Genomic DNA, 22,288 nt, shown 5'->3' with positions numbered 1-22,288 from the left:
ATGAGTTCACATCTGATGGTGGAGCACTTGGAAGAGACTCTAGAAGACGATTCTTGTAAGTTCGTCTGACATCCGGATCTGCCAGTCTTTCAGTTGCCATGCGATTTGTCCGCACCTTACGCGACCCCGGGAAACGTAGGGAGAAGCGACTCCGGACGAGCGCGTGGAGTCAGTCCACAAATGTGTTCCAAATGTGTTCCTGAATGAATGACATGAGCGTTGCCTCTCAAAGGACGAATTTGACCGACTGTTTTCACACTAGTGGTCAGAGTCCACAAATGTGTTCCAAATGTGTTCCTGAATGAATGACATGAGCGTTGCCTCTCAAAGGACGAATTTGACCGACTGTGGAATTTCACACTACCCTATGATTGCTGTCGTGTGTGAACCCATCGGGTTACTCGACCACGCCCACAATCGTTCGGCCGTAGCACCCTTTCGCTGCCTAGCTGGCATGCCAAACGAAGGAGGTATGAGGGATGGATACTGCCAGGGTTGCCCAAGCCTAGACAGAGGAAGTCGAGAGGCGTAGGTCGAGTTCGAACCACGGACCTTCCGGTCAGTAAATTCGCGCTCTAACCCCCCCCCCCCCCCCCACGCCCACAATACAGCTGTCAGACTGACCATTTTTCTCCGTTTGAAGAAAGTCTTTCTGAGCTTGTTAGGACGCCTAAGGCAATGGTAACAGATTAGCTTGGTATCAGCTAGGAGTTGTTTCCGGCGCTAGAGTGTTGATTTTCTGCTTCGTCGGTCGATAAATTTCGTTGCGTAATTCGTTGTGTTGAAAATTGCCATTAAACCGGTGATCGTTTAGTTCCTGCGGTCCGGGGACTATTCCCGATCGTTCGTTCGATGGCGCCATCAGCTAAGCAAGATTCGTCTTTTGCTCGTAGTCTGTTGCTCTTGACACGACAATGTAGATAGGAATTCAGTGAGCCAGATCTCGTCCTTGTTGGAGGAAACCCCAGTTGATCATGGCGAACCGAACCACATCACTCGCCATCCTTTATCTTGTTGTCCTTTACGTCCCCACTGTTTCACACTGATGAAATGCTTGGCTGTGGGTCGAGACTTCTAACGTTCACATGAATACACGGATTGGGGTTAATTTATTCTGCGGTGTTTTTTTCATAGCCACTTGTTGTTCTGAGTTTTTGAGACGTGTACATGTGCCATTACTCAGAGGAGATGATTCCACCGATTCACTTCATTTCTTCCCGTCAGTTGGATTAGGATTTCCAGGTCCGGGAATAACCATTTTGAATAAAACGGCTCTTAGCTTCATGTTATGCTCATCTTCGTCAAACGTAGCCGGGCAGCGAACGGCCTTGGACTCTGGATGTCGCATTTTTCTGGAACCGTTATCTCTCAGCTGTAACACCCTTCCGGTGCCTAGCTGCCATGCTACCCGAAAAAAGCACGAGGGCTGGGATACTGCCAGGTTGCCCAAGCCTAGACAGGGGAAGTCGAGAGGCAGAGGTCAGGTTCGAACCACGGACCTTCCAGTCAGCAAATTCGCGCTCTAACCACTTGAGTCATCTCGCCTCCGGAGTCGCTTTCTTGAGCGTATTCGTTGGTTCCTTTGATTTCGCTGCTAGATTTGCTGTTCCTCGGTCCTATGCTATGAGTAGTACAAAAAATACCAAATGTTATTTCTGTTTTTAAAGCATCGGGTAGTCTTGCCTACTTTGTGGTCAGGACGCGAGTTCAGCACCACATCAATCGTATGCATTTGAAATGGTTTCACCTTCCAACAGTCATTCACAAGTCAAATGCTCGTTTCCTCGCCACCACAAACTTACCGGCTTCTCACTTTCCAATATAGTGCGATTCTTCGGTAATAGTGCCTGCCTTGTTGAGCCTACGGCTTCCTGCCGGGTGAAATTGGCATGTGATATCGCGTTCTTACATAGCTCCGTATTTTCAGATTTCCGGTACGTAATGTCGATGAGTTTTCAGCAATCCTGTGATTAGAGTGTCAAACAAGGGAAATTTCCGAAACTCTTGGCGGAACACACTACTCATAAGGTTCCTGAACTCTGCCCATCACCGGTTCTCATCAAATAGATACAATCCCCTAGTTTCCATCAATTTTACCCTTTCGTTTCACCGTGTTTCTTCCATGAACTGAGCTGAGCAATCTGCAGTGAATCAGGCAGCTGAGCTGTCATCAGCTGATTCAGCTAGCCGCTACTCGAAGATCTTTAGGGCTAGCTGGAACCATTAAATCAACCAACTGTCTGCTGGTGACAATACACACTAGCCATGGGGCCAGCCATTTGTGGATTGTGTTCAATCGTGAGGCCAGGAATGCTTGAATTCCGAACCCTTCGCTTCATCGTAGCTAGCTAGAATGCAGTTGTCGTACTGGGCAGTTTTCACTTTCCCCGTTCTTCGTAAACATAGTTATTGTTGGATAGATGAGATGAGATACTGGTGGTACACTGCCAACGGGAAAATTCGCATGAGAGGGACACGTTAGCCATTTTTGAGGGACTTCTCTGTTGGCCGGGTACCCCTTGCACGTTTGCGATACAAATATTCATCCTTGCGTCGTGTTTTAACCATGTTGCATTTTGTAGTCATCATCATCATCATCCTTCCTTTTGTTATGCCTCTCAGACCCGAGCCCAAGCTTGATTCTACCCCAACTCTCGTCAAAGCATCCAACCCACAACGATCTCAAAGTCCTGATTCAGTGTTGCTGCGAACGCTGCAAGATGAAATAGCTCGTCTGGCCAAAGAGATTACTCTGTCACATCAACGGAACGAAGTGAGTACACTGTTTTTCCGCGACTTTCTTCTTGATCTTGCAACTCGTTGGTACGTTTGTTTTCATAAAGTTTTCCATAGTTCTTCCCGAATGACAGTTGATCACTTTTGGCCGCACAAATCTGGCCCGTGGCCATTCCATTTGCTCTGTCCATTCGTTGAACTGCTCATGTTTGGTAGGTTGTCCGCTTTCGACCAGTACATTCTGGTCACTCAGCTGTTTTTGAACAAGTGCCTGACCTTGATCAGACCTTTTGTGGTCTACGCGTCTGGCCCTGTGTCCGTCGCGAAGAGATGCGGTGCGATGGTTGACGTATCTCCGCAACGCATTGAGCTGTGCAGGGGCAAGGTCTCCTGTCAGGTTGATCAGTGGATGTCGTTCCGACAAACGCGGTTTCCTGACTCCCTATATTATGGGTCGGAACAAGTGTGGTAATTTTTCTAATAAAATGTGGGCTACTCGAATAGTCTCAAGCCAAACACCGCTGCCTTGCAGGCTTGCAGGCTTTTGAGCCAAACGCCTTGGCTGGGGACCCTAATCATTCTCCTGTCAAGTCTTGGGTGTCCTGACAGTGTCTCGGCTCACATACAATCGTGAACTTCACGGATAAGAATACCTCCATACCACATGGGCCGTTGCGTGGTGCTGTCCGCAGGGTTGCCTTACACGATGCATGCAGCAGGGTGGTTAACCGAGAACATTCGACCGCTCTAATCTTTCTTCATTGTCATCTCTTGAATTTCGGCCTGACTTCCCATTTGGCGAGCACGCTAATGTACATCCTAGCTGCGGGCAAGTCATTCAGGCAACTAGGGAATTGCATGCCACTGCTCACATTCACCGTTCCGCGTTCGGTATTCAGACCTCCGTTGCAGCCTTTAATGAGAGACCGACAACCTATTCTTGCTTGTACTATAGATATTCTATCGATCGACGTCTGGTGCGTCTCTTATGGCATTATGTATTACTGGTGTATTGCTGTCAAAAATGATGACAGTGTTGAAGATGACTCAGTGTGCGTTTGCATTCACTGTGAGTCATCAGCCTATATAATAGGTCTCAGTGTCAAGACTTCAGGCTGTTGTTCATTCATTGATTCGATCATCAGAACCCTAACCCATTTTGGAATTACACCTCTTAGAAAACCCTTAGAAAACTAAAGTCACGGCTATACAGGAAATTTCAGATTTGTTTGTTTTGTCGCCTTCGTGCATGTGGTTCACTTTGTGCTCGGGTTGAGTTGACAGGAGAATGCGTTAGCCCCAGTTCAAGAAATACGGTCCCGTTCTGTTAGGCGGAATTTCACACGGATCCCGCTTTACCGCTAGCAGTCAGGTGCTGCTACGGCCGAGAAGCCCGTCCCACATAAGACTGGCCAAAAGTTCGGGACGCTTGCCGGTCCGACATCAAGCCGAGATCCGATTGGTCGAAAGTCTGGACCCAGCAGCCAATCGTTACCCGGTATTTGGCGAATTCCGATTGCCAATTGCGCATGCAGAGAGCGTCAGAATTTCCAGAACGTGATTGCCGCTTACGCTATATATATGAAGCGCTGTACAAGCGTTGCTGACTTCGTTTTGGGCGTTAATATACCTTAGGAGGCTCAGACCGAGAACTAAGCTGAGAAAAATACCGTTACTACACGTTCATCAATGGCGATTTGACTAAGAGGCTGTAAAGTGATATTATTTATATGCCATCTTCTGTGGGCGACAACTGCATGAAAGGTGGATAGATGTCAAACTAGCTGTATCGGATCACCGTTGTGACCGAGTGTTTTAGAGAGGGGAGTGACTCTGCATAGCTCTACCCTTGCTTGAATTGCGGTCATTCGACAAAATTGGCCCCAAGGGACGAGATGGCGCAGAGGGATTTTACTGACTGGAAGGTCCGTGGTTCGAACCCGACCTATGCCCCTCGACTTCCCCTGTGTAGGCATAGGCAACCTGACAGTATCCCAGCTCTCAATCTTCCTGTGGGTGGCATGGCAGCTAGGCACTGGGTGTTGGAGCTGAACGATTTATTTTTTATTTATTTTCAAGGGTCTTCGATTGCTTATTTGTTGCTCAAAAGTCAAAAGTTCCCCATAAACGACAACATGGATTTTTCTGAAGACATCGGTTTGCGTCAAAAACCAAGCAGAAAAACAACCTGCTTGGCATCGTGCACTACTCTCCAGATCAGTCAGGTATGTGCGCTGTGGCGTAATTCGATATATGATGAGCTAAAAGACCGTCAGTCTGTGTGTTAGGTTCTACCAAAATTTAGACATTCTGGGCAAGAAAGTCGGTGATTTAAAGCGAATCATTGTTTTTTTTCCATCGAGAGTCCAATTGGCTCGGTCAAACAGCTTGTGCTTAGTGGCAGTCCTCATTACTCTCCGACCACCCACCTAATCTCCAAGCTTGCATTCAGTTGAACCTCATTTTTTCATATCATTTTGTACAGAACCTCGAAGCACGTCTGGCCACGACAACAAAACAAATGAATGTGGCCAAACGTGAATCGACCCAACTTGCGAACTCACTGCAGAAAGAGTTGACCGCACAAACCCAGCGAGCCGATCGATCGGAGGAGCAGCGGGCCCAAATCGAAATACAGCTGCAAGACCTGATCCAACAGAGTGAAATACAACGCCGAAAAAATGAGGTGAGAATGTGCTGTCCCAATCGCCTAATCCTATAAAAATCTCCCTGGGGCAACACTTTTCCACACTGTCCCTTGGCTGCCTGAACTCACTCACTCTTACTGAGTTAATTTGTGCAAAACAAGCCTGGGGTATCTATACGGTACTACCACAATCTACCAATCTTATTGTAACCGTCGTGCTATTCTGATTAAGACTCGAACCTACTGATCGGAGTTGTGATCGTTCGGACCCAATGGCGGAATCTCGACTACTCCTAAATGGTCTTGGGCAACATCTCTCTGCCCTCGTGCATCCTTAGCCAAAACCACCATGTAAGAAAAATATATGATGTCTCTTTAGTAGGTGGCGGGCTCCAAATTTTGCAGGAATACTTCTTTGTGTTCTCCGGCCAGCTGTCTTGTCTTCAGGGGAATCTTTGAGGTGGCGACGTACATGAGAGACTACGGAGTGGTGAGACGAATAAGTATTCTAACTGTGAGAATTTCGGTTACAACCGTTCCGAAGGGGGATCGCGCTAGCGCGGGAATCCACATTAGTTTTTCTACTATACGGTCTCCGCGAAAAGTGACCAGCCCCGAGTCTCCTTTTCCTCATGGGCATTCGTCATGGGTCGGGTGTGTGCGGTTGTCGGCACGCCGAATGTTCATTTGATACGAAAGTCCTCTCAAACGTTTCTCACTGACTGCGACGGACTTTCTTTATCCCCTTCGTTGCTGAACCATTCACCTTCCACGCCTGAATACGGGTCGCCTCGTTCGTACGTGATTGTTCTGTTGGCGGTGTTTTTTTGTTCAGATGTGGGCCAGGCGGCCCAGTGATCAATACGCTTTGATGCGTTTACCTCTCTCGAAGAATTGTTGTTGTTTATCCCATTACCAGAAATGAACTATCGATTTGGTATGTTGACTGACAATCGTGGTCAGTTGTTATTTTGTTCGATTTATCCGGTGCGCTACTAATCGATGGTGGTAGATATTTCCAAGTAGTCTGATTTGCCCCTTCTGCTTGTCCTTTAGGAGAATGAACACGTTTCCGCACAGCAACTTGAACGCGCGCGGTGCGAGTACAATACGCTGTTGACTCAAAAAGATGTAAGTTCGTTGCCTGTAAATCCAAATGAGTAAACTTTGTAGCTGTGCGGTTGCAAAGCATGGATGTGGACACAGATGTTGCTATCTCTGATATTGATGATGGTAATGGTAGTTACAATCGAGTCGCATGCTTATTCACTTCCGTTCGTTACATTCTCATGAAGATACCGTTACCGATAGGGGTGAAGTGGCTCAGTGGTTAGCGCGCGAATTTACTCCCCGGAAGGTTCGTATTTCGAACCCGACTTCTGTCTCTCGACTTCCCCCGTCTAGGCTTGGGCAACATGGCAGTATCCCAGCCAGTGTGCTTCCTTTGGGTGGCATGGCAGCTATGCGCCGAAAGGGTGCTACAGCTGAATGGTGATTTTGACTAAGTAGGCTTCTAGTCACCTTGACCAAGTCGCGGTACGTACGCCACTCACCACGACACTCACCTTCCATCATCTGCAGGTTTTTGCCTCGGCAAGGAAGATACCGTGCTGTGACGGTCTTCGTGACCCACTGAGAACTAAACTGGTGGGTGACACTACAACTCTGCACTCTTATATCAAGTTGGCCAATGATCAGTGGTCTGGCGAACAGTCTTTTGGCCCCTTGGGCTGGTAGTTGGAGCATGTGTGGCAAATCGTCTTTTAAAAACTTGGCTTTTCCCGCCAAACCCGGTTGTCTTACAGTCGGGCTTTTGGCTTTGATCTAGATTTAGGGACTCCTGGTCCAACTGGCCTCTCTCCGCATTGTGTAAGGATGTCGTGAGGTCCTCACTTTACGTTTGTCTGATTTATTCGCCAGTAATGGGGCTGTCTCAGACAACTGGGATAAATCGATGAATCGGAAATGTAGCCTTCAGTGATTGTGTCAGTCACAGGCGTAGCAGCTGAACTCAAGTTGTTTGACGAAGCTCTTGGCGTCATGTATCCCAAGTGGGGTCTCATGAAGGTTCGTGAGGTCAACTCACTTTAGGTATTCCTGAAAATTTCAAGGTGCATCTGACCCTGTTGCTCGGTCTGTTTTCATTATCACATCCGAACAAGGGATGCCCAGAAGGTTTGTGAACATGGATTCGTTGTGTTCTCAAAATTTTGGGAGCTCTCCAACTGTGTTGCTACAAATGGTAGTGCGTGAAAGTCCAAGACTGGGGTTGTGTCCGCTCAATTTTGACCACCTATGGCAGCGAGGTGGTCTGTCTCTGAAGCTCAAGGGACGCAGTTCAGACGTGGACTTTGGGAGCAGCTGACCTGAGACATCTTGAGGTTTTTGACAACCGTCCTCTCGCAACCATAGTCCATGTAGGCTGGGCGGTAAGAAGATAACCGGGAAACGAGTGTCAGTTATGTACCAGTTATTGCAGTTTAAAAAAACCGTCCAGCACCAAAACTTGCAATGGCTTGGTCATGTAGTGCTGGGTCATCGTTTGTTGAAAAGGGTCCTATGCTTTCCGGGGCGAGATGGCATAAATGAATAGAGCGCAACTTTACTGACGGAAGGTTCCGTGGTTCGAACCCGACCCCTGCCTCTTGACCTTCCCTGTCTAGGCTTGGGCAATCTGGCAGATCCCAGCCGTCGTGCAACCTTCGAGTGACATGGTAGTTAGGCACCGAAAGGGTGCTACAGCTGAGCGACACTGTGCGTTCTGTACTCACTCCGGAGTGGCACAAACAGCGAGCTGGTCTATCTCTAATCTGACAAGAGGGTATGAAAACGATCAGAAAGGGTTCGGGCGTTGCTGGTTGTGGCATTCCTTTGGTCAATTTCTATCCAGAGTGTTGTAGAGAGCGTGTAGACACCACATAGTCCATACGCACTAAGTGCCTTCTCTGTGAGATTTTATTTTCCCTTCCAGTGTGAAGCATCTACACAAACTTTAGTTGTGCGACGGCAGACGGTTGATGTTGTTTTGTCGCTGATCATGCCACTCAAGTCGGGTTTTTACACAATCGATAACAATCTTTCAGCTGTAGCGCTCTTTCAATGCCTAGCTGCCATGCCACCCGAAGGAAGCACGAGGGCTGGGATACTATCAGGTTGCCCAAGCCTAGACAGGGGAAGTCGAGAGGCATCGGTAGGGTTCGAACCACAGACCTTTCCGTCAGTAAATTCGCGCTCTAACTACTGGAGCCATCTCGCCCCATGGCATTCATGGAGCTAGCTACCAGATCAGTAAAACGTGCACAGACCAGCGGCCACTCGCACGCAGTACACTTTTGGACACATACGAAGGGAGAGCAACAGGAGGCAGGGCGAAACTCGCAATACTGGGGTCATAGTTACGTATCACGTGAACAATATAATACGACTTACTCTCGTTGTGCAGTTGTTCAACTTTGACCGGCATTGCGTGAACTTGCAAAAAGGTGTTCCACGGCCACTTTCGTTTCTAGCCTTGGTTGCCCCACACATGGACCACATACACTGGTGCATCTGATCTCAACTTGGCGAGTAAAACGGCTTTAATTATCGGTTTCCATCCCCCCGCGGCATCCTGTCTGTTTTATCCCAGACTGGCTGTGCTAAATATTCGCATGCGGAATCCTAGAGGCGAGTGTGGCTACTAGTGCCACCCGGTTATGGCAGGCCTTTCGTAAATAACCGGGGTGATTGATTAGAAAACTTCATCAGACTCGCGGACCTCAGAGTCGCCGAGTGGATAAGGTGGTAGATGCCTTTTTCAGTGACCCAGCTTCGATCTTTCATAAGCTCTCTCAGTTGAATTCCCTGCCCTATCCAGTGTCCTGCAGTGATAAAGACAGTTTCCAATCTACAGTCTTAAACATTCTGCAACTGAAAATGAATTTGGTGGTTAAAGCTGTGGGAAAGCCTTCGAGACTGTGCGCGACTTTCAACAAACCACCGCATTATGGAAAGGAAAAAAAACGGGAAAAGTGTTCATCTACAGCATCATTCATCTTGGCTGGGAGTGCAACTTTGTGTGAAATATTTAACGGACTGGGCGAAAACTGTCTTTGGTGAGGCATCACTGACCGTTGTCTTTGTTATAAGGTCGTTTGTATTTGCCGGTCAACAAAGAACGAGTTTGGGACGATGGTGTATTTGATGCTCAGCAGTTCCTGAAAACCAATGGAAGACTCGCCTGTGTAGTTCTTCCGGCGCATAGCGACAGGACGTTGGTCGAGGGCTGTGACTCTATCCATTCACTCACTATACGTAGATTCATGAGTCTATCCGAAGCGTTATCCGTGTTGATCAATAGTCCATGCTTCAACTAGCGAACTCTTTTGAGTTCATATTGTTAGTATAATGCCTGTAGTTTACGATGTGATACTATACCGCTGGTTGATTGCAAAGTTAACGGTCCTGTTAATCCCTATGTGTCCTTTCCTCCCCACCCACCTAGCAATGGGACCAAGAACGTGCCAGTTTGCTATTGGATAAAGACCGATTAACTCAGGACTTTGACCTGCTCAACGCAAAACATAATGTAAGTGGGTGTTGACTTTGACCTGCTCAACGCAAAGCATCATGTAAGTGGGTGTTTTTTTAAAAAAAATTCGTATTGTTTTATTTGGAATTCGGACGCTTGAAAGACTACTAATGGTTTGACCGCTCTCATCTGTCAGGCTATCGTCGCTGAAATGGATTCTGTGCGGAGAAACGCCGAAGATCTTCGACAACGACTTCAAGATGCGGAGGTTCGAGTCCAATCGTTGGATCATGACCGTACGGCCTCCCTAATGGAGTCGGACAAGAAGCTGACCCAACTGGAGTCGGAGTTGGTCGAACTTCGCGAGCGCGAACAAGAAGCCAGAACTCTTCAAGCAGCTGCAGAGTCTACAGTAGCGACCTTGACTTCAGAGTTGAACCAAGCGAACGCCGTACTGGCTTTACAAAGTCAACAATCAGCTGACGAACGATCCAAGGTTGTCGACTTGGAATTGGCCCTGAATGAGGAACGTGCCAAACGGGAACAGTTTGAGTTCCACCTGGCCGAAGCTATGCGAACTCATCCAGACTCGTAAGCTGATAGATTAGGTTTTTTCGTTTGCGATCGCGATAACCTCGAATTTAGGAAGAGTCTTTCACACGAAGCCACCAGTTTGAGTGCCTAATTCTCTTAGTGCTTCGCGTGCGCCTTGTTAAAATACATTCCACAATTTTATGTTCAACTAAGGTTTTTGGTGGCCTTCGATTGAACGCTTATCTGGCTACTTCGGCCCTTTCTTTTGGAGGTCGTTACGCGGCTTCCGGGTAGTCATATAGCAGCGTTTTTTCACGGTTCGTGGCTCCAGGCAGTACACTGTGTCATTCACTCGTGTTACTTCCGATGTGTCCATTCCAGTAGGCCATTACTTCCTTGGTTCCACACTATGATTCCACCCATGCACTAGTACCGTATCGTGTCGTGGACTGACCAAACTGGGACAGACAACCACGGCACCTAAACTGCCTGGTAAGACGTATACTTGACAGAGATTTCTTAACTCTTATGACTCGTCCTCAGGTTTCTGCGGTCACTGCGCGGCTCTTCTATGCCCTTCATCTATTTCTGTGCGTGAGTGCAATGCTTTTTGGCTATTCTATTTTGTCGGCATCTCCAATTTTGTTGTTGCAGAGTCACGCAGCCGGTTGTTGCCGAACCCCGAGCGTGTGTGGATGCCACAACACAAGCAGATCCCGAGCCTTCCACTGAGTACGAACCTTCCGAGACCGTTCGAGAACCCGTGGAAGAACCGGTGATGCAGTCCATCGTGACAGCGCAGGTGGATGAGACGGAGCACAAGTTCACCGACTTGGAAGCCCAAGTCGCCCACTACAAGTCTGCGTTGGATGTCACCGAGACCATGCTATCGAAATTGCAATGTTCCGTGGATGAAGAGGAGCATCGGTGGCGCGAGGCCCTGGGAGCTTCGAAGATGGAGTGTGAACTTGTAAGTTGGGTACTTTTCAGCCTTTTTCCAGCGGCACACTCCAACGCTAAAAATCTAGCGAATGCATCTTGCGATGCATTGTTCGCAGTTCACAACATAATCCTCATAGGTATATTGAGTTCAGGTAGCAATGTCTCGTAACGGAACGGGCTTTCTAATATTCACCTGGAAAGGTGACTGCGAAGGCCACGAGAGTCGCGTATTCACATTCTGTTCTGTTGTGTGCTATCCTCTACCACCACACTCATATTGCCTCATAATCTACATCACGTGACTGAATCATCAAACCAAATCGGAACTAGATAACACTTACTAAAATGGCTTTGTCATGTTACTCAAGTTTAATTGGGTGGATACGAACTGCATGTGTTTCCCAAGCACAAACTGCGTGAATTACAGCGGAAAGGAGTCCTTTTTCGCACGACTAATGTGCACAAAAACGTGAAGGCACTTTCAGCTAGTGGTGAATCAAGAAGGTCTTTAAGAAGTAAGCATCGATCTTGCTTGTAGCTTGACAGTGGAGTGAATTTGAATTTGGGTAGAGAATGAATTGTCAGGTGAAGAGGCGTTTGTGAGAACGGTTCCCCATCTATCAAACGATCCGAAGAGAACAAATCAATAACTCAGGGATAAAAACAGAGCGAATGAATAATGGGGAGTTGTAAGTACCAGCACGAGGGATGTTGCTTTCCATTGGCCGGTAACCTCAGAAACCAAATCCTGAATGGATGCATCAAGTAGTTAGGTCGTCTGCGTGGACCCTTGGCCAAGCCCAGCACAGTAACTTACAGAAAAATGCATTAGTTAGCGCTTATACTCGCGTTTACTTATGTTCAATGTTGACTCAAGTTTATCTGAGCGGTTTCGCAGCTCGTTTTTTACTCGAAGTTATGTACCTCTTCTCTTTTCTGGGTCAGGGATTATGGGAAAAGTGCAGCAGATCCCCATTCATCGTTCCTCTCCCGTGCTTAGCGAGATGGCTCAGTGGTTAGAGTGCGAATTTGCTGACCGGAAGGTCCGTGGTTCTAACCCGACCTTTGCCTTTTCGACTTATCCCGGGCAATATGGCAGTATCCCAGCCCTCGTGCTTTCTTCTAGTGAAATGACAGCTAGGCATCGAAAGGATGTTATAGCTGAGCGATTTTTTCCCATCCTAAGCACTTTTCTATCAGTTGTACTTGACATTTTTCAGTCCCCTTTTCATGTCCATTCATCCAACCAGTTTAATTAATTCCCCCATTCCCGTACTATCTCCTCTTTTCTAGTTGGAACTGAAGATTGCCAAGCTTGAAGCCACTGTATCCACGTTAACCGGAGAACGTGACGAGCTGAATAAGACGATACAAGAAGTATGTACTTGCTCCGTGTTACCCAACACCTCCGTGTAACTGCTCTCTTCCTATAGCATCAAGCGTTGCGATACACCGGCATTACCTCATCGCCATTCGCACCGGGTCCGACTTAAAGTTGGATGCTTCCCTATTCACAATCTTGTTCGATCAATTCGACAAACGAGCAGCTGTTTAGGGGGTGGTCTATTTTCGCGTGCACAGTGGAACGCCGATCGATCGCAGACGTAGCCGCTGGTAGTTGCTACCTGCGGATTGGGCAACCAGCGCACTTGTGGGACGTGTGTTTAGGGCTAATTGATTTACCGGCCAGACGTGGCCGGCATCTGTGCGGCGACGTCTGGATGTCAGCCAATGAATGGACTAGCGGATGTTGCCGGTTTGTGCATGTGTGATGCGTCGATTTATTTAGTACATACCAGGGTCCGGGCCTTGATCGACAGGCATTCCTTGTTGATTGAAGTGATACTGTTAATGCTCTAACGGAACCCGAAAACTAGTTATACGAACGAGAAAACGGGGAGCACTAACAATGTCTGCTTGTTGAGTAAAATTATTACAATAGATATATATGCAAACAAGGGACTTATCGTTTTGCAGGTACAGTTTGATAAATCTTGTTGTAAATCCGGATGCAGGCTTCGTGTCCTCTTCGCTGTTGTAACAGCCACACGTATTCCCTGACTATCCGTGAGTGAAACGCCGTAAAAATCCTGAGCGGCTCTGCTCCGAGCTGGGCGACGTGCGAAGCTCTGTTGAGTTGTGTCGTGTTGCTGTGCTGGCATCCTATTTGTAGGACGTTTGCGTGTGTGTGGGTGTCAGCACATGACTTTTTGCTACCGTATCAGACGGTAGACAGTCGATATCGGATGTGTATCGTGGTTTGTACCATTAGGGAAAAAAACGCGGTCTTGGGATGAAGGGCTTGCCTGTGAGCTGTGTAGTCAAGTTAGTCACGATTGTAGCGTGATTTGTGAGTGCAAGGGAAAAAAATAGATCTCGTGATCCAGCGAGTGGCGGTGACCTGTAAAATCATGTATGTGGCGAAAGGGTAGCTACAGTACTACCGGCTCATCCACCCATGTGCGCTTTTGTTGTTGTTTCCTTCATATGACACTACACCTAAGGTCGATGAAATTTATGCACACTGCCGGTTTCCTCCTTCCTGAGTCCTATCTCGTAGGCCTAGCCTCTACCAGTCTTTTTCTCTGTACTTGAATACGACAGACAGTCAAGTGCGGTTTAAGTCGGTGTTGGCCGGAGCTTCACTGGAAGTCTGCCGGAACCTCGTGTCTTTAGTAGTAGCAGTAGTCGTATAGGCGACATATTCAGGGGAGTTTCAACTGAATCTGTCGCCACCGCTCACTTAATTCGCAAATGGGTCTTCATTGCTATACTCCGTTTTGTTCTGAACTGATATTTGGTTGATTGTGACTGTCTCGGTTCTACAGCTCCCTCTTAGGAGTTCAACAAATTTCGAGACCGGTTTGCACCATCGTGACTCTGGCTCATTGTTTCGAAGGAATTGTGAGAGATCGATAGGGACGTCTTCAAGTAAAGGCGTCGACCGCTGTCTGTTATTCAATGGTGACAACGGTCATAAATTGACCATTTTTACACAGAACGGTAGTTTTTAATTTTACATACTGTCAGCTCTGGGCCTGTTCTGGATCCCGCGGCCGCGCAAGTGGAATAGGGGTTTCTCATCTGATTCATCTGTCACTGGCCTACAACTCTTAGTTTGATTTTACTTATTTTCGAAAGCAAATGCATTGGCTTATATCTGCGTGGTACACACGAGGTTGTTGCTCCGGAGATGACTGCAAATGTTTGCAATCTTTGTTTGTTTTGGAACGGGTTTCGCCTGTTAAATTTTCAGGACATCCACGACCCCTGCTCTGCAGCAGTGGGTTTTTTTGTGGATACTCATCTTTATAGTGACGTCTCATCCGCTGTAAAACAAACTACCAACGACCACCTAGGAGGATGTCCCACCCCACTAGAGCTGGTCAAATGTGTGTTGCGCGATCGCTCACATGACATGGTTATACCATACCTTTCGCTTCCCTCATTAGCTCTGCTCTCCTACTTCAATAGTAGGAAAACTGAAAACCGAATCGATACAGGACGAATTTTCGGTGTGTCTATTTATGAGAGTTCAAAAGATATGGCGGTGTTTAGTCACGTCACTCACAATATTGCTTTCTCCTTGGCAACCCTGAGAGAAGAACAAACTGAATCCTCTCGTATATCTGAGTACAGGTACAAAGATTTTGGGATGCCACAGAAAGGGATGGACACATGAAATTTGTAATAACCGCGTCCACTCACAAGATTGTTGAATACTTTTGGACAGTCTGCCACCGGTTTTGGATTTAGCAGGTAGATCCAGTTCCCGAATTTCAATCTGTCCTGTTCGGTACCGGGGAGAGATGGCTCAGTGGTTGGAGCACGAATTTACTGACCGAAAGGTCCGTGGTTCGAACCCGACCTCCGTCTCTCAACTTCCCCTGCCTAGGCTTGGGCAACCTCGCAGTATCCCAGCCCTCGTGCTTCCTTCGGGTGGCATGGCAGCTAGGCACCGAAAGGGCGCTACAGCCGAACGATTTTTTTACTGTATGGATGGATGGATTGGATGTTTTTGGTAGGCGCATTCCCCGGGTTTCCGTCAACCTTATGTTCTACTTGAAACCAAATTGCACGAAATTAGCGAATATACACTCATTTGCAAACTAATTTGGTTCTTTCGAGAGACTCACCTGGAACCCAGCTGAATCTCTCATTTATGAATATGTATGAATATGTATATTCATAAACGAGAGGTTCAGGTGAATCTCTCGAAAGAACCAAATTAGTTTACAAATGAGTGTATATTCGCTAATCTACAATCTTATTTCTTGACGTATCGTTTCCCCTTGGAAGTAAGGATTGTCAGACTCGGAAATTTCGGTTTGCGTCCGCATGAATCACTGAACACAAGCAGATCGAGCAAACCGATTTGGGATTCGGGTTTCACAATCCTTCTCGTAGAGAATACCGACGTTTGATCGGCGGATTGTCCCGCGCCTGTTCGGTAGCGTTTGCCGGTCCGTAGCTAATGGTTTTCCCAACCAAATAGTTTCGAGCACAGCTTGATTTGGTCCACAAAATTATCGAAAATTGGCTCATCTATAGCATCTTTTGGGCTCATAGCTATCGAGAGACTGTCAAGTTGCCTAAGTCCAGGCAGGAACGGTTGAAAAGTTGGAGTCAGGTCCGACATTTCGGTCAGCAGCTTTACGCCTCAACCGCCGAACTACTTCTCGTCCTCACAGGCCTCACTGCCTACATTTAAGACTTTGCGGTTTGTGATCCCTCCCTGTTGGGTTTTTGTTATCTCTCAGCCTACTTTTGGGTGCTTTTTGTAAACCTTACAGGGTCTTTATTGTGACCCTGCTTGTGGACTTATCGAATGTCATTGACAAACATTTCTTTGGTCTCTTTCACTACAGCTCCAAATTGACCATCAGTTTAATTTGGCACAGGCAGAACTCCAGTCTATCGACGAACAGCGATCTAGTGCGCACTCGATTTCCGTTGCCCGGATTATGGACACCGTGAGCTACGATGAGAATACACCGAAGCCAGACCTTATTCGACTACTTAATCGATTCCGTTGTCTGGTTCAGATTGAACATGAGACTTTAAAACGCGAACAGGCCAATTGTGCTCGATTGCGGTCGCAACTGTCGACCCTCGAGCGCCACACACATAATGGAAATTCCAACTCAACCACATTAACCATGCAACCGGTAAGTGGCGCACGTGCATACCACTTGCATTATTCGGTAGAATCAATCAATCAATCATAGGTCGCTCAACAACACTGTTGCTGTGATGCACAGTTAGATTTGTGGCACTGCCGGATGTTGACTTGGTACGTTGCCTGGCTAAAAGCTAAAACTCCTCACTGATGGTCGAGCCGGTCCTGCGGAGACACGCACACAGAGCCATGTCTTTCGTTTGTTTCAATCGGTCCGACCAATCCAGATTACGGTGGGATTTCTCGTTGCCCGTTTCTCTTTGCACGATTCAATGGGACGGTCGAATCTGATAGATGTTTTTTGTGTCATGCAGTCTTTGGTTTGATCGTATTTTCAAACAGCATAGCACCTTGGTGTTCGGTTGAATCTAACCTGACGGATGGCCGATCCGAGAAACAGTGTGACGTAAACGTCAAGCTCAGGTTTTTTGGGGCACGTCACCTAGGATCTTGAACGCTCTTTGTTATGCCTCAAGGGCCGTAAAAGTACAGATTGACAGAGTTTGCAAGGTTTAACAGATTAAACAAGATATTGGTTCAAACCTCGTTCAAACTTGAAACCCCACTGTCATGGCATAACAACTAGTTGTATCTTCAGTGAGTAGTGCTCATCGACTGCTTTTGTTCGATAAACAACATGAGTTTGCATTATCATTTTCGTGTCTGTCTTGTTATGAGCAACGTTGTGAGGTGACATTCCCTCCCCCAGAGGTATGTTGTGTGGATAGTGTGGTTGGTGTGGCTCTCTGTCAGGAAACTGTGTTGTGTATGAGTGGGCGAGGTGGCTCAAGAGCGCGAATTTACTGACCGTAGTTCAAACCTGACCTCTGCCTATCGACTTCCCCTGTCTAAGCTTGGGCAACCGGGCAGTATCCCAGCCCTCTTGCTTCCTTCGGGTGGCATGGCAGCTAGGCACCGGAAGGGTGTTACAGCTGAACGATTGTGTATGACCCTTGGATGCGTCGATAGCCCGTTCCTCACAACTGGGGGCGAGATGGCCCAAGGGTTAAGAGCGCGAATTTACTGACCGGAAGGTCCGTGGTTCGAATCCGACCTCCGCCACTCGACTTCCCCTGTCTAGGCTTGGGCGACCTGACAGTCTCCCAGTCCTCGTGCTTCCTTCGGGTTGCATGGCAGCTAGGCACCGGAAGGGTGCTACAGCTGAACGCTTTCTTTCCTCACAACCGTACTGCAATACGGTTGGCACCGACAGGTTCCGAACGAGGTTGATAGGACGTTAACCAGGGACGCAGCAGGATTACAACTGAGGAATTCATCTGGCGGCTCAGCCACTCACACTTCACTCTTCCCGGGTCCTCATGGTGGAGATTTCGAAAAGACTGCGTATCGTTCAGTCCAATTGACATTTTGTTTGCTCGTTTAGAGGCCTTAACCTCTGCGATGCGCCAACGGCGTTCTTGCTGTCAGCTTCCATCCAAGACAAATGGGCACGTATGAATGTTTCTGACGGCCAAGCGATCGCCTCGTTCATTTCCATATTGTCTTTGTTCTTATCCGAGAACGTCTTTTAACGTTTTTGGGTGGCAATCGGGCACTGGTTTAAAAACAGATGTTCCTTCGAACGAGGATGATATGTTATGTAGCTGATTTTTATTGCGGAAAAATGCGTGGAATGTGTGCTACCGACATTGACCAAATGTTACGGTTTGAAGTTTCCTACGGCAGTCGACGCCCAGTATGGTTGCCCACCATTGTTATATCCACTTCCTTGTTTCCAATTCCATACGGTTCTTTTTGCGCTTTTGGTGCGAAGCACAGCAGAATTATTTTGAATGTTTAGCTCGCATTAGCTCGAGAGCGAACGGATCTACGATCCCCTGATCTCCCATCAATACATTTGATTGGATAAAATTTTTTTATAGCTATTATCGCTCCTCCGCGCATGGCGGTCTCAGTTTCCGTCCTAACAATAAAATTCTGCTTTGTCCATTTAGTAAGTACTCGTTCGACAATCATCACTCAACTCATTTAGCCGATGTCTAGTGCTACCGAGTAGATTGCTTTTGTAATCATTTTGCCACTGTGGCTTCCGGGGGATGAGTCACGTCACAGAGTATCCTTCATTAGGGCCTATCATTAAACACGATTTGTCGTGTAATTGGGGCATACTTACGGAGTAGCATGACCGTGTGTGTGTGTTTGTGTGTGTGTGTGTGTGTGTGTACGACCGACATGCTCAGCACCACACGGCTTGTGTTCGGTGATGCACATATAGCCTTCATACAACTCCATTCAGGTTGCAAGGAAAGTGAGACGAACAGAACCTCCGGAAAGGACTCACCCACCCAAATGGCGAGTCTGGTGCCTTCCTACTCCTCCAAGTGTAACTCAAAGGACAGCAAGGTATCACGGCTATCGACAACTGTCATACGTTTTGTACACCAAATCGGCAGCACCGAGTACAGTCCACGTCAGGGGACCTCTCTGGAGGTCCATTGTGCTGCATCTGTCACGCAGTGTTTAAACCGTCGGCCTAAGATGACAAGGATTTAGTACCACTGAATCCCGTACCTGATTTTCAATCATCAAAGCGGAAGCTCTCGTCTCAGTGGTTCACCTAATGTCTCCTAAGAGGGACCCACTAATTTTGTTTCAATCCTTCACTCTGAGCACGTGAAATGAATTTTATCCCGTTTACGTGATCCCACATTTTTCCTTTTCTCTCCAGACTGCCATTGCCACCCAACCTTTCAGTGATCCGCCTGAGGTTTCCAATTACGATGCTGAAAACCTCGCTGGCACCGCTTCCTCGTCTAACGGTATGGGTCACAAGTTCCCTCATTCAACAAAGCTCCAGGACGCGGAGGCCAACGGTGTTTCCAACAGACTTTCACCGCAAACGTCTCCCAATGGCCTCGGATGCGAACTGAATGGCACCTCCGGATAGAGTCATTTCATGTATACCAGCTGGACACCCTATCACTTCATCATTTATACTCCCCCGGCTCAGTTCCCCCTACCCCCTATACCCCAGCAACATTGTCTTCAGTTTGCATTCAAAAGATCGCTTCTGGAACTTCATTTCTACTCTCTCTGCGTACGATGAATTTCATCCTTGTGTTGATCGCACCAATGTATTGTGAAGTGCAACTGATTCTCCTTTACTGCCTTTGAGTAGGATGTTTCTGCCAGTTCACTAAACTACTAGGGCTCTTTTGATGAACGGACACTTCCTTTTTCTTCCTAGTATAGGGCACATCCTAGCTTGTCCCACATGTTTTTGTCCCTTCCCACGATTCGACGCAATCAGATCAACTGTGTTATCAATCTTTCTGCCTCGATCAACGCTTGAAGCGCAGAAGAGAATGCGTGCTTGGTGTGTACATAAACATATTCTTACACGGTGACACAACTCATCCAATCAGCGGCCTCCGTGGAATCCGAAGCGATCATTACTTCGTCTCGTGTTTTTTCTCTTTGAAAGGGGGTCCGTGGTCCTCCAACAACATGCAATAGATGTTTATCATACGGGTGCATTGTTGTTACGCTAAACTCTATTTTTCCTCCACCACTGTCTTGGCTTATCTGTCCCTACCTTCGGTTCTCGAGAGCACACAAACCTTCCCTGTAAATCGTGCCTTAGACACCAGTTGCGCCCGCATTTGGCTCGTGTGTGTGCCCGCCACCACCACCACCCCACCCCCTGTTCAACCGAACTTAATCACCGGTGGTCGCAAAATTCGGAACTAATGTGCCATACTGGCTGACATCCCCGTCGCCAGATGATAGTATTGTTTTTTTTCCGGGTCTAATTTGATTGCCCCCCCCCCCCACCCCGTTTCCCGTCGGAATCACTTCTGTTCATTTCTGGCGCTGTTTTGATTGGCATCGTTTCTTCTCTTCACAAATCTCTTTCTAACTGCAGTCTTTCTAACAAGATGACTTTACTTTGCATCAAATTCGCGTACCAACACATCCACCCGAAACGGCCTTGTGTTTGCTGATTATCTGGTCAGTCAGTCGGTGGTCGTTCTTGTCATGTGTGTGTGTGTGTGGATCGGTGATCTACCACTCTCCATTTTGAAGTCGAATGCAATATTAACTGGTTCATCTCCTCAGCCTCGCTGACAACAAACAAAAATCATGCTGTTTTTTACTCGAGTTTTTCTTGTCTTCTTTGTTATTCATCCCAGACACGCGGGAGTTCAACGCTTTGGAGATTTTCGGGCCAAGACCAAATCACTAGCTGTAGGACGTGATATCTCCGTCCGCGTTTGTCTTCATTGTTGAGCTTTCAAACCGGTGCATAGGCTTACATGTCTTATGCACCTGGCTAGTGGTAATTCCGTCGCGTTCGTGTGTGCTTTCGCTCAGTACCCCTTGCATCACCCTAATTGAAGTGGTGTTTTTCCCCGCCCCCATTAGCCTTATCAGTCAGTATCCCGGCGTCATAGCCGCCTCAAATGTCCACAACAAAAGTGCATTGTCAAGACATACATGGGAACTTGCTCGTCTGCGAGCGAAACTGAAATTTAGCTGCCAACTCCATCCGGGCGGGGGCACGCATGTAAGGCACAGGTCATCTAACCTAGGTTTGGCAAAACAACCGTCTAGTCAGGTATACACAGCAATAACATGAGCTCGAGATAGCTCAGTGGCCAGGGCACGAAACTAGTGACCGTATGGCCAACAGTTCGAACCCAACTCCCGCATGTCGATCGCTCCTGTCCAGACTTGGTCAACCTGACAGCATTTCAGGACTACTTCGAGTAGCATGGCAGCTAGCTACCGGAGGTCCGCCACGACTGAACGACAACTGTTATTTATAAGTATAGCATGACAAACTAAGTTGAAATGCGACATAGTTTACCGTGGCGATCGATATAAAAACAAGAACACTACCGTGTTCGTATGATACGTCACAGCACACTGCTGATTTCGGCTCGTCAAGTGGGCTTAGCCCCAAGTTTCACCAATCTAACTTCGTACTTAACAACTTGACTAGAACATAAGGCTGCCGGAAACTCGGGGACTGCGCCTGGCTAATGACCCTCAAGAAGAGCGAAACCGGTCGTGGGCTGTCGAAGAGTTTTCAGCAACCTTGTGAGTAGCTTCCTCTATGAACTTGACTTCATGTTTCGATAGCCACTCCTCTGGAAAAAAGTTGATCTCGAAGGCACATTCGACTGAAATTCAGGTGTTTGTAGTACTCGTTGGCGAAAGACCTTGATTTTATGCTACCCGGCAAACCATGCTAGATGATTCGTCTGGGCCGATCTTATGTCCCTAATCGATGCGTAGTTAGTGATTTCATTCGTTTCAATTTTGGCGCCTGTCGACTCGAGAGGTACTAAAGTACACTGGTTCCCTACTAAGGTCCTCAGCTCTAACACTCTTCCGGTGCCTAGCTGCCATGCCGCCCGAAGGAAGCACAAGGACTGGAATACTGCAATCATCATCATCATTGTCAGCTGTAAGAACCGCGTACTCGTCGTACAGTGGTTGTAGCTGCCGCAGTTTCGTTCACCGATGTTTTTTGGGGGGGATAGGTACAGTGGGCTGTCAAGTGGGGGGTTGGGGTTGGAAAAGGAGCTATGCATTGAAGGCAATAGCTTGGATGCACGAGCGCCATTGAGGGCGCGGCTGGGCCATGTCTGAGAATGTCTTTAGCCATTCATGTGGCCCGTTTCGGGGTCCCCATCCAGGAAGACGGCAGTGACCAGCGCAGCTGAGTTTGCTGGTAATGGCCTTCATACTTCGCTGCCAAGTCATTGTTTGA

The 22,288-nt window shown here is 47.6% G+C and overlaps 2 protein-coding genes across 2 annotated transcripts in view; one reads left to right on the top strand and one right to left on the bottom strand.

Annotated features, from left to right (window-relative positions):
* The window catches only part of T265_05979 (hypothetical protein), a gene marked incomplete at both ends in the record, with an annotated part of 16,452 nt that extends 14,113 nt beyond the window's left edge, over window positions 1–2,339 (bottom strand). The window contains one exon of the mRNA XM_009171131.1: window positions 2,261–2,339. Within this exon, the coding sequence (XP_009169395.1) occupies window positions 2,261–2,339 (79 nt within the window). The remainder of the gene's footprint in view (window positions 1–2,260) is intronic.
* Window positions 1–20,661, top strand: part of T265_13920 (hypothetical protein) — a gene marked incomplete at both ends in the record, with an annotated part of 37,261 nt that extends 16,600 nt beyond the window's left edge. Inside the window, 9 exons of the mRNA XM_009171161.1 lie at window positions 2,623–2,773; window positions 5,222–5,422; window positions 6,440–6,514; window positions 9,867–9,950; window positions 10,090–10,484; window positions 11,082–11,397; window positions 12,663–12,746; window positions 16,238–16,537; window positions 19,238–20,661. Coding sequence (XP_009169425.1) covers window positions 2,623–2,773; window positions 5,222–5,422; window positions 6,440–6,514; window positions 9,867–9,950; window positions 10,090–10,484; window positions 11,082–11,397; window positions 12,663–12,746; window positions 16,238–16,537; window positions 19,238–19,456 — 1,825 coding nt within the window. The remainder of the gene's footprint in view (window positions 1–2,622; window positions 2,774–5,221; window positions 5,423–6,439; window positions 6,515–9,866; window positions 9,951–10,089; window positions 10,485–11,081; window positions 11,398–12,662; window positions 12,747–16,237; window positions 16,538–19,237) is intronic.
* Window positions 20,662–22,288: the final 1,627 nt, after the last annotated feature.

The sequence above is a fragment of the Opisthorchis viverrini genome (genome assembly GCF_000715545.1).
Source record: "Opisthorchis viverrini unplaced genomic scaffold opera_v5_119, whole genome shotgun sequence".
NCBI classification, from domain to species: Eukaryota; Metazoa; Platyhelminthes; class Trematoda; order Opisthorchiida; family Opisthorchiidae; genus Opisthorchis; species Opisthorchis viverrini.
The sequence above is the reverse complement of the archived record's forward strand: the minus strand, read 5'-3'. Positions and strand labels throughout refer to the sequence as shown.